The sequence below is a fragment of the Phodopus roborovskii genome, unplaced genomic scaffold (genome assembly GCF_943737965.1).
Source record: "Phodopus roborovskii unplaced genomic scaffold, PHOROB, whole genome shotgun sequence".
Taxonomy (NCBI): Eukaryota; Metazoa; Chordata; class Mammalia; order Rodentia; family Cricetidae; genus Phodopus; species Phodopus roborovskii.
Window position 1 is genome coordinate 68,385 of NW_026125884.1, and position 14,959 is coordinate 83,343.

Genomic DNA, 14,959 nt, shown 5'->3' on the forward strand with positions numbered 1-14,959 from the left:
GCTACTGTGTAGCATTTCTTTACATCATGGGCATTAAATGAAAGTCTCAAAATCTTTTTTTCATAGGAAGTAGATCAGAAGTTGACATTGTATGTTTTGTAGCTATATTTATCACTTCACAATTAAACTTCCCTTTAAAATCTGACATACCACCTTGGAGTAGAGATTATCTTGGTCTAGTACGCACGGCAATAAAACAAGCAATAAAATGCAGAGGATGCCAAGCCTATGCTAACAGTAAAGGAGCTGTTAACACAGTAGAGGGCAAAGAGCAAGAGCAGCAAACCATTGCTCCCCCCACATTGGGAGCCAAATGTAGCTAGAGCATTTTGTCTCACCCACCTATCCAGCAGCCACTTATAGAATAATCATTCAGGGGCTTAATGTTAATTATAATTGTTTGGTTCATGGCTTAGACTTATTTTTAGCTAGCTCTTACATTTAAATTAACCCATTTCTATTAATCTATATATCACCATATGGCCATGTTGTTCCTCGGCAGCTGGCTGGCGTTCCTGCCACCTTGCCTTCTTTCTCCCTGTGTTTATATTCTGCCCTACCATAGGCCATAGCACCTTTATTCATAAGCCAATGAGGATAATACATACTCACAATGTACAGGATCCCACAGCAAATCTCTGAACTGGTATTCTACTCATTAATCTCTTCTACTTCCTCCATAGCTGTAAGTCATCTTGGAAAACGCTGGATAGCATGTAGCCAACAAATAGTAACTGAAAGTGATAGAGGTTCCATGAGATATTTATCCATGATGAGGTTGGAGTTTGTTTGGGAATCACACTGTTCTTCTAAGTATTCCCTCATCCATGTTCATGTAAATAATACACTGATGGAGCAGCTCTTGACCTTGCTCTATTGCAGGTGCTGTATCTAAGGCTAATAGGTTTTTGTTTCTGTCTCCCTGGGAAAAGTTAAAAACACATCATATAGCAGGTTGTAGGTATAGCTCAATGGTCGAGAATGTTCCTGAATTAAATTTCAATCACACAAAACCAAACCTAAGCACAAACAAACAAACAAACAAACAACAACAACAACAAAAGCAAAGTGGAGACAATGAACAATTTTAGAGTTCTGGATCAACTTTCATGCATGTTATTTCTACTTCAGTAGCAATTCAAGGTTCCAGTGTGATTTAGGATTGGTATTTTCCATGCACATTAGGCTAATATCATTGTAAAGAGATGTCTGAAATCATTAATTAATTAATATATATATATATATAATTTTTTCTTATTTTACATATTGATTTCAGTTCTCTCTCCCTCCATTCCTCTCTACTTCCCTCTCTCCCATGCCCCTGACCCCCCTCCAATCCAATTCCCCCCTCACTCCACAGGGAGGGTGATGTCTTCCATGAGGGTTCATCAAAATCTTTCATGTCATTTGGAGCAGGGTCTAGGCCCTCCCTCCTGCCTCTAGGCTAAGGGACTGTCCCTCCATATGAAATGTGCTCCCAAAGTCCTTTTGTGCACCAGGGATACATCCTGGTCCCAATGTCAGAGGTCCTTTAGACTGCCCAGGCCTTCTAACTCAGACCCACATTCAAGGGGCCTGAGTCTGTCTAATGCTGGTTTCCCAGCTATCAGTATGGGGGTCCATTAGTTCCCCCTTGTTCAGGTTAGCTGTCTCTGTGGGCTTCTATAGCCTGGTCTTGTCCCCATTTTCTTATCACTCCTCCCTCTCTGCAACTGGATTCCAGGAGTCAGGCTCAGTGTTTGGCTGTGGTTGTCTGCTTTTGTTTCTATCAGTTACTAGGTGAGGGCTCTGTGATGACATATAAGTTAGTTATCTATCATGGTTTAATACAGATCAGAAGAAATAAATAGGACAAATAGATGTTTATTCAAGGAGAAATAACTTACAACATAGACCGATGAACACCAGCAGTTTCCTGGTCCTGAGGATGCCTATAGATGCTCTTCTGTCCCTGTACTGCAAGCAAGGGAGCTACCGGGGCACCTTCCTCAGACTTAGTTCCCCCAGGTAATGTCTGCCCCTGTCCCCACGCCCAGTGGGCTTGGTCTGTGTCACAGGTGTGGGCAAAGTAAATATCTCACTACAGTTATCAATCTCATTATCAGGAATTTAAGGTAGCCTTTCCATTGTTGCTCAGATTGCTAGTTGGGGTCATCCTTGTAGGTCTCTGGATATTTCCAGAGTCAGTTTTCTCTTCAAACCTATAATGGCTCCCTCTATTATAGTATCTCTTTTTTTGCTCTTGTCTATTTGTCCCTCAACTCAATCTTCCTGGTCCCACATGTTCTTTATTTATAAAGAGATGGCATTTCTTTTGGCTCCCAGTTGTGAAAATCATGATATACTGTCTCCACTGCTTTGGGTCTATGGTGAGGCAGCATAATATGTTAAGTGTATGTGATGGGAGCAAAATCACTTATGGTACAAAGATCAAAGAAGAAACAGAAGTGTCTGGGGTCTCAGTATCATTTGGAGTAGTCTCCCAATGACCTCTATTGTGGTTTATATTGTCAACTTGACAGGTTCAGAAATCACCCAGGTGACAAGGGTGTAGGTACATCTGTAATCAATTATTTAGATTGTGGGACTGCTTCTGAAGGTGTTGATTCAGTTAATTCCAGTGGGAAGATATGCTACAAATGAATGGCACTACTTCCCAGGCTGGGGTTCTGAACTGTATGTAAAGTAGAGATCTGAGAACCATTGCTCATTTCTCTTTTCTTCCTGACTGTGGATACAATGTGACCAGCTGCTTCAAGCTCCTACTGTCTCAAGTTCTCTGCCATAATGGATCACATCCTCTCAAAGGGCCTGCCATTTTTTCCCAGAAATCAGGTCATGCCCCCTATATTCTGACTTCTTATTCCTGGCAGTTTTCTTTCTCCCACCTGAAGCTGTGAACAAGTCTAGCTGTCTTCTGTTTGTATCAGTAAGATATGTTTATGGTCCATGCTCTTGGCATGGAGACTAATCCAGGCTTAATCATTTTGTCTGAAACATCTGCTACCCTCTGGAACTTACAAGAATAAGAAACATCTTTTGATCTCTGGGTTTTCTGAAGGAAATTGGAAGCTGCTGTCTTACAATAATATGGTGGCCATCTCTCTTGGCGAATTCAAGGAACTGTGTCTTCTTCCTTCAGGGACACATCATATCATATGTGGTGACTATTTCTTCTGACACAATTCTTCTCTGTTTCTCCTTTCAAGTTCCCATTATACTGCATGTGGTATGATGCCTTCCCACTTCATTGCTGAACTGCTGAGAGGAATCATGCCTTAGTCTGAAAACTAACTACATGTTATCTCCTTCCCCAACCAATCTGCTGCTCTGAGAGCAGACTGAATAAACTCCTTTCCCCTGAAGTTGCTTGGGTGATATAAAAAACAAAAAGGAAGAGTAAAAGAAAGAAAGAAAGAAAAGAAACCTACCACTAGGTCTCCGGTTTTAAACTCTTAAAGTTTCTTCCCCTTTCCAAAAGTGTCACACTATGGAGTAAGCATCTAACACAGGAGCCTTTGGTGAACTTTCAGGATTCTAAATACAGCATGTTGTTTTCCTTTTGTTTGAGCCTTTTTGTTAATTATGTCACATCCACTTACAAAGTAGTCTGGTTAAGAGAGATTAGTCTTGATTCTCACATAAGAAACACATGGCAACTTATAACTAAACATGTTAACAAGGCCTTAGCATTTTCAACTATGATAATTAGCTAATCTGTTAAAGAATACAGACATCTACATGATTGGAGGCCATTGCTGCCTGAGGTCTTCATTCCATCGTATTCTATTTTAGAACCCACCTCCCATTTTCCTTGTAATACTAGAAGAAGGGGGAATAATCACATCTGCTCCTCCTTAAGATTTAAAATTCCATACGAAAAGCTGGGAAAGCAGAGCTATGCTCAGGCTCATTAAGGGAAGGATATAGCCTCCTAGTCAAAAGAGTGGATTCTGATTTACCTCCGGCCTTGGGTGGACATATGAGTATTCTAACTTGCCCTATTACACGCATACATCTTAGAATTAATCTAACTGGACCCATTAATCACATGGCCAGGTTTCTTTGTCAGTGTGAAATGTAACAATCTATCTACCTAACAACCTATTTATGTTTGGAGCATTGTTAGTGTTCAGTGGATGACAATTATCATGGATTTAACAATGAAAATACAAGTTCCTCTGTAACGAGGAAGAAACTATCAGGCTAAGTAAAGCTGGTCTGGGTGTAAAATTTGAAAATAAAGAAAATGGAAAGCATCATAAACTTCTCTTCTGTGTCTTTCTGTCCAGCTCCAGAGGATCTATACCAAAAGAATATGTTCTAAAATAATTAGTGCTCATGTTGTCTTAGTCATAATGTTACAAGTATGCACACTTAACCCTGATGGAGTGCTAAAAGCAGAACTGAAGCTGATAATAGGGATATGTGTAGGGATTTGAATAATGTTTGAGTTTTGCAGAAATGCAAGATCAGGGAGATAATGCTGGGATTTAGTAGAAATAGGTTTAAAATTTGTTTTAAAGCTAAGAGCAGAAGTGTGATTACATAGACTTGTGGACATAAAGACAAAGTTAAGGCTAGAGATAATGTTATATTTAAGCCACATGGATAAGAATAGATCTGAGATTAAATTGCAAATTAAGTGGAAGATTAGGTTTAGTGGAGAAATAAGGTTCACAAATACCCTTCCCTCCTCTGTGTAGAGATGCATGCATCTCTTCTTCCATCAGCAGCAATTACTTTCTTTCATTTCTTTTTACTTTTTTAGTGCATATGTGCACACTGCCCCCCTCCGTGTGTGTGTGTGTGTGTGTGTGTGTGTGTGTGTGTGTGTGTGTGTGTGTGTGGTGAATGCGTGCCATAGCATTGTGTTAAATTCATAGGACAGACTTAGATGTTGGTTCTCATCTTCTATCTCATTTGAGCCAGGGTCTGTGATTTTGTAGTTCGCTGCTGTTTATGTTGGATAAGCTGGCTCAAGAGCTTCTCCCATCCCTTCCTCCCATCTCCCCACAGAAACACTGGGCTCACAGATGTGTGCTTTATGCTTTACATGGGCTCTAGGGTTTTGAACTCAGATCCTCTTGATTATGATGCAAGCACTTTACCCATGACATTGAGCCATATCCTTAGATCCTTGTTTGTTTCCTTTATAATAAATCAGTAAGCATGAATGATTTGTTTCACTGAGTTTTGTAAGCCATCATAGAATTGTAAAAGCTGAGGAGAGGACTGTGAGAATCTCCCATTTAGTGAATTCTGGCAAAAATATGGAGATTGTAGATATTCAATATTTTAAGTGGTATTTGAATTGAGGAGACAGTTTAGATTGCTCCTCAACCTGGGGAGTTGGTGATAACTCTATTGTTAGAAATGCATATAAAATGTCATTTGTTTAAAGTATGTAGCAAAGCTAAGAGACCACTGCTAATTATATTCCATATGAAGTACTCCTTCCCTCATGAAAGTTTGCCTTTGAAAGTTAATTAACACCAGCTGGCCTTCTGGATAATGGATCCTTTTCTTCAAACTGGCCAGTGACTGAATCAACATTCAATCTTTTATCATATAGCACAGCTTAACTTTTTCAAGCACCAGTCAATTCATAGCAAGAGGAATTTTCAGTCCCAATTGTGGTTTAAAATTACAAGTGCAGGGGGTCATTTTTATAAAACTTAGAGCACATTTGCAAGACTGAATCTTTGTTCTTTCACATTCTTTTCTTTGTTTCACCAAAGTTAATTTTATTCTTTTCCATATATATTTATTTTTCTTATTTTATATCGATCCCAGTTCCCTCTCTCTCTTCCATCCTCTCATGCCCCCTGACCACCCTCCCATCCCATCCCCCCCAGACTCCACATGTATGGTGATGCCTTCCTCGAGGGGTCATCTAAATCTGTCAAGTCATTTGGAGTAGGGACTAGGCCCTCCCTCCAGCCTTTAGTTTAAGGGAGTATCCCTCCATGGGGAATGTGCTCCCAAAGTCCTTTCATGCACCAGGGATACATCCTGGTTCCACTGTCTGAGGTCCCTTAGACTGCCCAGGCCTTCTAACTGAGACCCACGTTCAGGGTGTCTGAGTCGGTCCAATACTGGATTCCCAGCTATTCTTGGTCCACAGAGGTGAACTATACTTAGGATACCCCTTTTGTGTCTTCTGAGAATTGGAGTTGCCAGATTCCTGTGTTGCGAATGCAAATGTTTGTAGCTGTGATTTTGGAAGTGCTGGGGCAGGATCCTGGCAACTGAACTAGTTTTCCTGCATGTTAGGCAAGCACTCTACTACAGGTTCTAACCAGACTTGTTTTGATTAGACAGAGTCTTGTTGAGTTGCCTAGGCAGATCTGAAATTTGCTATGTACCCCAGGCTGGCCTTGAATCCCTCTACCACCAGGCCCAGTTTGATGAATGGTTTTCTGTCCAATATGTTGTCTTTTTGTTGTGGATTCTGTACTCCTCTGCCAGGGTTTCCCTTTAGAGTTGAAGGATTTATTTCTTTAGTTCTCAGAAGATTGGGGCTGATAGTTCTGTGTTCTTAGTGAGTTGCAATTGTTAGAGTTAGCAGAGATGTATCACACATCTCTCCTGAGGACAGTGCAAATATCAATGCCTAGACCTCTCATCTCCAAATTCAAAGCAGTCCATTGAACCTGTTAAGCATATATAGCTCACATCTTTATCACTATACCTCGTATTATATTGGGTGAGTACCTGTGAAAGTATTCAGAAAGTGACACTCACTGGTGAGTTTATTTTTGTGGATTTATCTTAAAGAATTGAATTTTCAAGAAAAATGACCTTCTCCTTTTAAAGGTGCAAGGGAGGATATATCTGTATTGTAAGTGTGCTGCAGTGTCCTACTTTCTTCTCACCTCCCAAGGCATACAGATACCAAGATAACATGTTAACACATCGTGCAGATGTCTTCACTCTAGAATTTATATCAAAGGGAACACAGCCAATGCTCTATGCTGGAGTTATGGGTGTTGTATCTATGCTATGGGCCATGCAATATTTAAGAATGTCTTTGTTATAACCTACTTCTATAGGTTTGTACGACCATGTCCTTCCAACATGTTCGTCTGTCTTTCTAAGTAGGCTTTTAACATATGTGTAGGAACAATATGCAAGGACAAGTAGGTTTCTGTTGTAGGGTTACACTAGGTTAAGTGGGAGACCAGAAGCTGTGGGTACAAAAAAGGTACTGTTATTTGATAGTAAGTAACATCTTTCTCTGTCTCTTCCCATAAGAGCAGTTCAGTGTTATGGACTGAGTTACTTCAGCATTCTGTCTATCTTTCCCTTCACTAATAGTAGAGACTCCATTATTGGTACATGAAAAAAAAATGAGCCTTGGAGTAGATAGATGGTTCAGTGGGTAACAGCTAGCTGAACAAGCCTGATGATGTAAGTTTTATCACTGAAATCCATGTAAGAATCTGGAAGTGATGGTATATGTGGCACTTTGAATGTAATTGGCACACATAGTCTCATAGGGAGTGCTATTAAGAGATAGCTTTGTTGGAGTGGCTTTGTTGGAGTGGGTACAGCCTTTTTGGAGGTAGTGTGTTACTGTGTAGACAGGATTTGAGGCTTCCTGTGCTCAGGATACTGCCAAATGTCTCAGTTGACTTTCTATTGCCTACATGCCAAGGTGTAGCCAGCACCACATCTTGCCTGCACATGACCATGCTCCCCACCATGTTTATAATGAACTATATTCCTGGAACTTTAAGTGAGTCACCCCAATTAAATGTGTCCTTTATGAGTAGGCTGTGGTCATGGTGTCTCTTCACAGCAATAAAACCCTGACTAAGATAGTACACATTTGCAATCCCAATGGGAAATAGAAAGTTGAGTTGTGGGAATCAGCCAGAACTTTGCCATCCAACCAGCCTGAAGTAGGCAGTGCAGAGAGAGAAATCAGAGACTCTGTCTCAAAACAAGGAAGGAGAGAACCAATTCCTGCATGCCATAATATACACTGATGCATACACACAAATAAATTTAGCCTTTATTGTTTTCTGAGTTAGGCACAAACAACCCCTAGCTTTAGTAGTTAAGGCAGTTTGGATGTCTGGCATGATGCGACACACCTGTAGTCATAGCCTTAAGAGACTGTGGAGGGAGATTGTGAGTTTAAGGACAGCTTGGACTATATGGCATATTCTAATGCCAACCTGGATAGCTTAGTAAGGCCTTGAATTGAATGATTCCTTCTGGCTCTGCATATCCGTGTCTCTGTTGCTTCAGGTGGGCTGTTTAATTTTTGTTGAACCAATCCATTCATATTTACAAAGGAATGAAAAAAGTGCCCATGCTTGCTTCTAAAACTGAACTCAGACCAGTATTGTTTTGATTCTCACATAACTTCTTAATTATATACTTTGCAGGAAAAGCCAAATATATTTCATCAGCCCTGGCAAAAGAAACAGAGTTGCATTTTGTGTTGACTCTGATAATTTTAGAGGTGTCTGCTTAAGTTATCTGAGTTGAGAGGCAAAGTTAAGGTCATGGTGCCATACTTCATGATGGCATAATGAAGTCATTTAGCTATGGATAGAGACAATTTAGCTATGATTTGTTAGTGTTTATTGTGTATCTGCTGGAATTATAGTAGTTTGTCCACATTGAAGATAAAACCATCAATAAGATAGTGGTGGCACATGCCTTTAATTGGGAGGCAGAAGCAGGCAGATCTCTGGATTTGAGGCCAGCCTGACCTACAGAGTGACTTGCTGGCCAGCCAGAGCTACACTGTCTCAAAAACATAGCAAACAAAATGATAGATGGTCCTTTCTTTGGGGAGCATGTGTCTGGTGAAAAGAAGACAGTGATTATAACTGTCAAGGAGAGAAGCCAAGCCTCTTCTCCATTCCACCCCACCATGATGCCCAGGAAAGGAAGATGGCATAATCTGTCAGTGTGAATACATTCTTATAAGGAATATGTTGTTACTGTTGATGCTGTTTTGTCAGCCACTCCTCTTAGATCTTGTTCTTCCCATGCCCTTTAGTACACAGACATCATCAGTCAGAGAAAGTGATATTTTCTGATGATATTCACCTTTATAAGCTTAAAAGAATCAACATATTTGTTAACTTAATTTTTAGAATTGAAAGCAATTTTTAAATTTAAGTAAATTTTGATCACATTCTTCTCTTTCTCTGAGTCCTTCCAGATCTTTCCTCTTCCCTACCCACCCAAAATTTTCTTTTTTAAAATTTTATTTTCTTTATTCCTTTTACATACCAACCACCTTTCCCTCTCCATCCCCTCATCACCCTTCCCCCCCAACCCAACCCTATCCATTCCTCAGAAAGAGTAAGGCCTCCCACAGGGAAGGGCTAGTGGCTTGGTTCTGCCTCAATTAAATATGCAAGTTTGCTTTTCTTTAAAAGCACAAACACATATTTATCCACTGAAGGAAACTTCTCTGGAGAAAATGTTAATGGTACCTTAAACAAGAAGAAAAATACTTTTAAAAATGATCAAAGTAATATGTTTTCAATAAACCAACTACCTATTTTTTATTCATTTTCTGAAGTCTCAAACACATTGTATCAAGTTTAAGATAATACTCCTTATAATTATGTGCAGTGACCATAGTGACAATTTAATTTTTTTTTTCAATTGATGGAGGAGATTTTCATACTGAAACGGTGCATGGGGAAAAAAGACACATGACATACTAGGTCACGTTTAATAAATTTAATAAATTAAGAGGAAGTCTCACAAAACTCAGGAGAAGGTAACATACAGGAATCAGAAATAAGACAACACTTTGCAACCATTCACAAAAAGTACCATTTGGCAAAGGAGAAAAATTACAGGAAATAATATAAGGCAGTCTGTTGCACGTGTCTTAAACAGTATACGTATATAATATTACATCAAAATGATTTGACAGTAAATTCACCACGTTTACATTTGTCACATGGACTCTTTTAAAACGCTATATAAAAGTTTGTAGCTTTAACATTGTACTGTAGGATTTATTTCCAAATGAATATATATATTTCATACCAAACTGCACAGAACTTACGAATAGCACACAAGTTGAGGATAACTGCTGTATTGGGTACTATTGAGTACTACTACTTGATGACATAAGAATTATTAACAAATGTGCTATAAGCTATTATCATTCAACTTATTGCTAGTGCTTTTGGAACTCCGTGGTTTATACTTTCTTTCTCTGTAAAACATGTGCTATGAGCTTGCCCTGATAGTTAAGAAAGAAATCAGATGTTTCCCATTTTCTCTAATACAATACTTCAGATCTGAATGTCTCTTATGGATTACTGAAGGAGTTTTCTCCAGCGCTTTTTGCATCAGCTCCTCTGCCCTACATTGACTCGGGATCAGCGGATTCATGCAACATACACGGCGTACATGCACAGCACCGTCTGTATGTGCAGAACTCATGCTCAATGCATGCTGTGTTTCTTCAGACATTTTTTTCATTTCAGTAAGAAATAGGTCGTCTCATTCAATTTCAGGTAATTGTTTTAACATGCAATTCAACTGACCTAACAGGCAGGTAGACTTTACTTTCGTGTCATGTTTGGGCATGCTCAAGCAATTGACTGACATTTGGCAGTGTTGTAAATCAAATAGAGACTGTTTGAGTTTCCTCAAATACAGCCGCTCTCCCACTGCCCGTGTGGCAGACTTGAATTTATCTATGCTGTGTGTTGAGAACACACTCCAGGAGTTTTGAAATTCAGATTCTGCCTTCAGCAGTTTAAAGATCCGAAGAGGCACACTTCTAAGTGTGCAAGAAACTGTCGGGCATGAGATATAGCATCATGACTTCTTCAGAAATGTATCCACAGTTGTGTGAAATGGACACCCATGGAAACACAGTTACTGGGAATTGTGTCTACTCTGCACGCAGCATAGCCTTAATGATCTGACTTGAGCAATTTCTGAAAACCTTTCATGGTTTTCAGTTTCATTAAAATGGTACTTAATTCCTAGAGAGCAGCAGGCCCACGAATGAAACAATGGCCAACACCTATTGGAACACAGCACTATATTTGAACCAAGATTTAAAGTTTGAGTACGTAATTGCAGTACAATGGAGAGCTCGCCACGTTCACAAATTAGCTGCAGCCTTTTCCTGCACTAGAGAGTTTGGAAGGATCTGAAAATGAGATAAATTTTGTTTAAAATCCAAATGGAAACTCTGTATTTCTATTCTTCCCAGAGTTCAATAAAAGCGTCTTTTTAAATTACTTTTTTTTTTCACATTCTAAGGGCCTAAGTCAGTAGTCCTTAATCAAGTAAAACTTCCAAGGTCATGGTTATCTACCCTTCTCCTACTAGTTTTACTTAAAAATGGACTGCTAAATTGGGTCCTATAGATAGAGGTACCATAATTAATAAAATATTTTAATAAGGCTCAAAATGCAAATTTCACTCTGTGTGTAGCACACGAATTTCCAGAATTCTGAGATCAAAATCCAATTGATGTTGAATTCTGGACTGGGAATTAACTCTGGGATTTCATTTCCCAGTTTGGCCATGGAATTAGGTATTTACTAAGGACCAGAATGAAAACACTAATTCCAGTTTGCTTATCATAATAATCAGAATTTGAACATTGTCCTTAAGAAGTGAAAAGCTATTTTGGTGTGTATATCTCTTTAGCATCCTTCCACTTCTGTAGTCCTGGTTAACCAGCTGCTATGAGGATACCACTATGTTTGGGGACAGACATTGCAGCAAAAAACTGACACAACATCTGACAATGTCAAATTTTACCCCAATGTGTGATGACAAAGTTAAATTCTGTCTCTGACTCACTGATGGATAGTTTTCACAATGGGCGGAACCTATCTTACTGTGTTTAAATGTGTAGATGAGCAGAGCGAGAATTTAAAGCACATATTTACTGTTAACCTGGAAAAGATGCCACTGAATCTGTCAATTTAGGTGTGGTTTGAGATATCATCACTATCATGTGCATCATTCTGGTCTCCTGCAAATGCCACCTGAGATGAACATCAACGTTTCCACATTCACAAATGAAACAGAGATAGGAAGGAAGAAAGCAAAGAAGGAGCAGGGGAGGGAGGGAATGAGGAAGGACGGGAGAGAGAAACAAACACTATTATTCAGCAAGGAATCAAAATAACTTAGTCTCTATCTATCATAAACAGTAAATATATAACCCCAAATCTCACTGTTATAGCATGATTTTAAAGTACAGGTTTGCAAAGCTATTTATAAAAACACTGTTTTGTCACACAGCAGTATTTACATGAGTTATAATCCATAGGAAAATCACAGGGAAAACTTTCCTACAAGAGCTGTCCTGTAGGAAGGCTGCGCTTGCTTACACACTACTAATCCGCTCGCTAACCACATTGGTGGGATTGACTGGCAGCTCTAAATTCTCCACCTGCATCTCTATACCAGGCTCAGTGTCATTAGCTTTCCTAGCCACACGTTCATTGGTATGCCGATAAATGTTAACATTGAGCTCCCTCCCAGACAAAGCAGTAGCAGCAACCCTAGGAATCGGTCTGATAGGCGGCTTTTTGTCTGGCTTATAATCACAGCGCAAATATTTAGAGAAAGCCCTTCGGTACACTTTGTTGAAGAGAGTATACACCAGAGGATTGATACCTGAACACACATAGCCAATCCAAACAAACACATTGAGAAGCTTCTCCATCAGCTTTTGGTTACAGGACTTCTCACAAAGAACAGACAGGATATTAGTGATGAAAAACGGGCACCACATGATCAGAAAGACAAAGAATACAATGCCAAGGACTTTGGAAGCTTTCTTTTCGTTGTTGATAGCTTGCATGGTGCCTCGAGGACGCTTTTGTTTCTTCTTTCGACGCGGCTTCTGATCTGGATTGGGATTCTCAGTGTTCTCTTCATCACCGGCATTCTTCTTGCAACAGCACTTCAGAAAGTTCAGGCTGATTTCAGGCAGGTCCTCCTCGGTGTGGCCTCGAAGTAGCATCAGAGTTTGACGGCGTAGGACGTAAATCGTTAAGAAGTAGGTGATCACCATAATCGTCAACGGGATGAAGAATGCCACGAAGGACCCGATGAGAACGAAGTTCGGGTCGTTGAGCACGCACGTGGTGTTGTTCACGAACACTTTGCTTTCGTCCCTCAGTCCAATCACAGGGATAGGAACTGAAACACCTAGGGAAACAAAAAGGTGAGATGTCGTTACAGCATGTGCAGTGATGGAGCAGGTTTGTGCAGTAGCAATTCATTCATTAACATTTTACCCAATGGAATTTAGACATGATATTTGTTGAAAGCTATTCATGGCATACCAGGCAGCTCATAGAACTTATCAGTAAAACAGAATATGAATTCCATGCATTGCTGTAGCAATGTAGAATCTCCATGTTTGAGACAAGCTTTGGAGATTATAACTATGTCTAGGAGTCCTCTGAGTCCATTTTATTCTATGTGCCATCCCCAGAACTGTCCTGGCTCATGAAAGTGCTTAATAAATATTTACTAAGCCAAGGAGTAGCTTCACATTTGTCCTCAGTAATATCATGAAGTCCAGTCATTCATTTTTTTTAGTATACTGTTACTCAAGTGCAATAACAATGATATGCACACCAACTATCATAGACTGGGAGGGTTGAATGGATTGTGTTTCACCATTATGCAAAAACTAACTTGTGAACAGAAGCAAGTGATTTCTTTTTCTTTTTGCCAAGGATGCACTCATGCGTGCGTGCCTGTGTGTGCGTGTGTGTGTTTCTGTGCTTGAGCATCAGCAACATGGTTTCAAGGTCAAGAAACAGAATGAGGCTGAGAAGGTATCTTCAGGGTATTACAGGGGGCCTACAGGTGGAGATCGGGCAAGAAAGGAGGGATGGTGGGAGCGAAGGAGGAAGGGGGAGGGAGAGAAGAAGAGGGGGGCTGAGTAGGAGACAGACAGAGATAAAGAGATAGATTTTTTTTTTATTCCCTTGGGTATTGCCAAGTGCTCAGACAGAAAAATAAACTGGATTCTGGACAGGTAATATCAACAGAAATGAAGGGGCCAACTGTGATCTTATGCTGAAAACTTCTGAGAACTTTCAGAACTCACTGTGGTAGACCATAAAGTTATCCTTCCCTCAAGACAGAGGGACAATATGCCAAGGGAATTTTCATATTCATTTATCCTTTCTGCATTGCCAAGAAGCTAAAGCCTTGACAGACCCAGATTGTGTCTGTAAGATTCTATCATAGGCTAGTGACATTGTGGGCTGCTGGATATCCCCATTGCAAAATGGGAGAGGAAGTATAAGTGTGCCCTCAAAGATGGTAATTAACTGGTGACCACATAAAGAACTATGAGGAGCTTAATACCTTAAACCATACTAGTTGACATAAGTACTTCTTGTCAGCCACAATGTATCAGACTGAATGATCAAAAAGAAAAACCAATAATACTGATTGGTATGTTTAGAATATGATTGTTAAGAATTTTCTCCAGACATCATATTTCTGGTATGTGTGAGGAGTCTCAAGATTTTGAGATCTAGGCACGCAAATATGGAAATAGTGAAGGGCATATGAAGTTGGAGATGCCTTTTAAACTATGCTTTTTCTAACAAAAATTTGGACTTTAGTAGAAATACTCAGATCTTTGCTACAGTCCCAGGGAAGATGACTATTTCATGAGATAAATCTGGAAGAAAACTCGTATATCTTCCCAGAAGCCTTTAGCAAAAGCATCAGAGGGTGCAGTTTAAGTAGTTCCTCTCCAATGCCTACCTCACCTGCTGCCCAGAACTTCAAGAACGAGATCCTGAGGCTGGACACTCCTCCAAAAAGTTTGTCATCCTTCTATAAGCTTGGCTACAAAGGTACCTGGACAGTAAACTCCAACTCGCCACTGAAAATGCTTGTGTAGTCTTTGAGACCTTCAGAGAGACACCTGGAGTGCCTAGGGAAGGCGTCTTACACTGAC

At 39.9% G+C, this 14,959-nt stretch overlaps 1 protein-coding gene across 1 annotated transcript in view; it reads right to left on the bottom strand.

Annotated features, from left to right (window-relative positions):
* Positions 1–12,332: 12,332 nt before the first annotated feature.
* Positions 12,333–14,959, bottom strand: part of Htr2c (5-hydroxytryptamine receptor 2C) — a 108,876-nt gene continuing 106,249 nt past the window's right edge. The window contains exon 4 of the mRNA XM_051178889.1: positions 12,333–13,179. Within this exon, the coding sequence (XP_051034846.1) occupies positions 12,350–13,179 (830 nt within the window). The 3' untranslated portion in view covers positions 12,333–12,349. The remainder of the gene's footprint in view (positions 13,180–14,959) is intronic.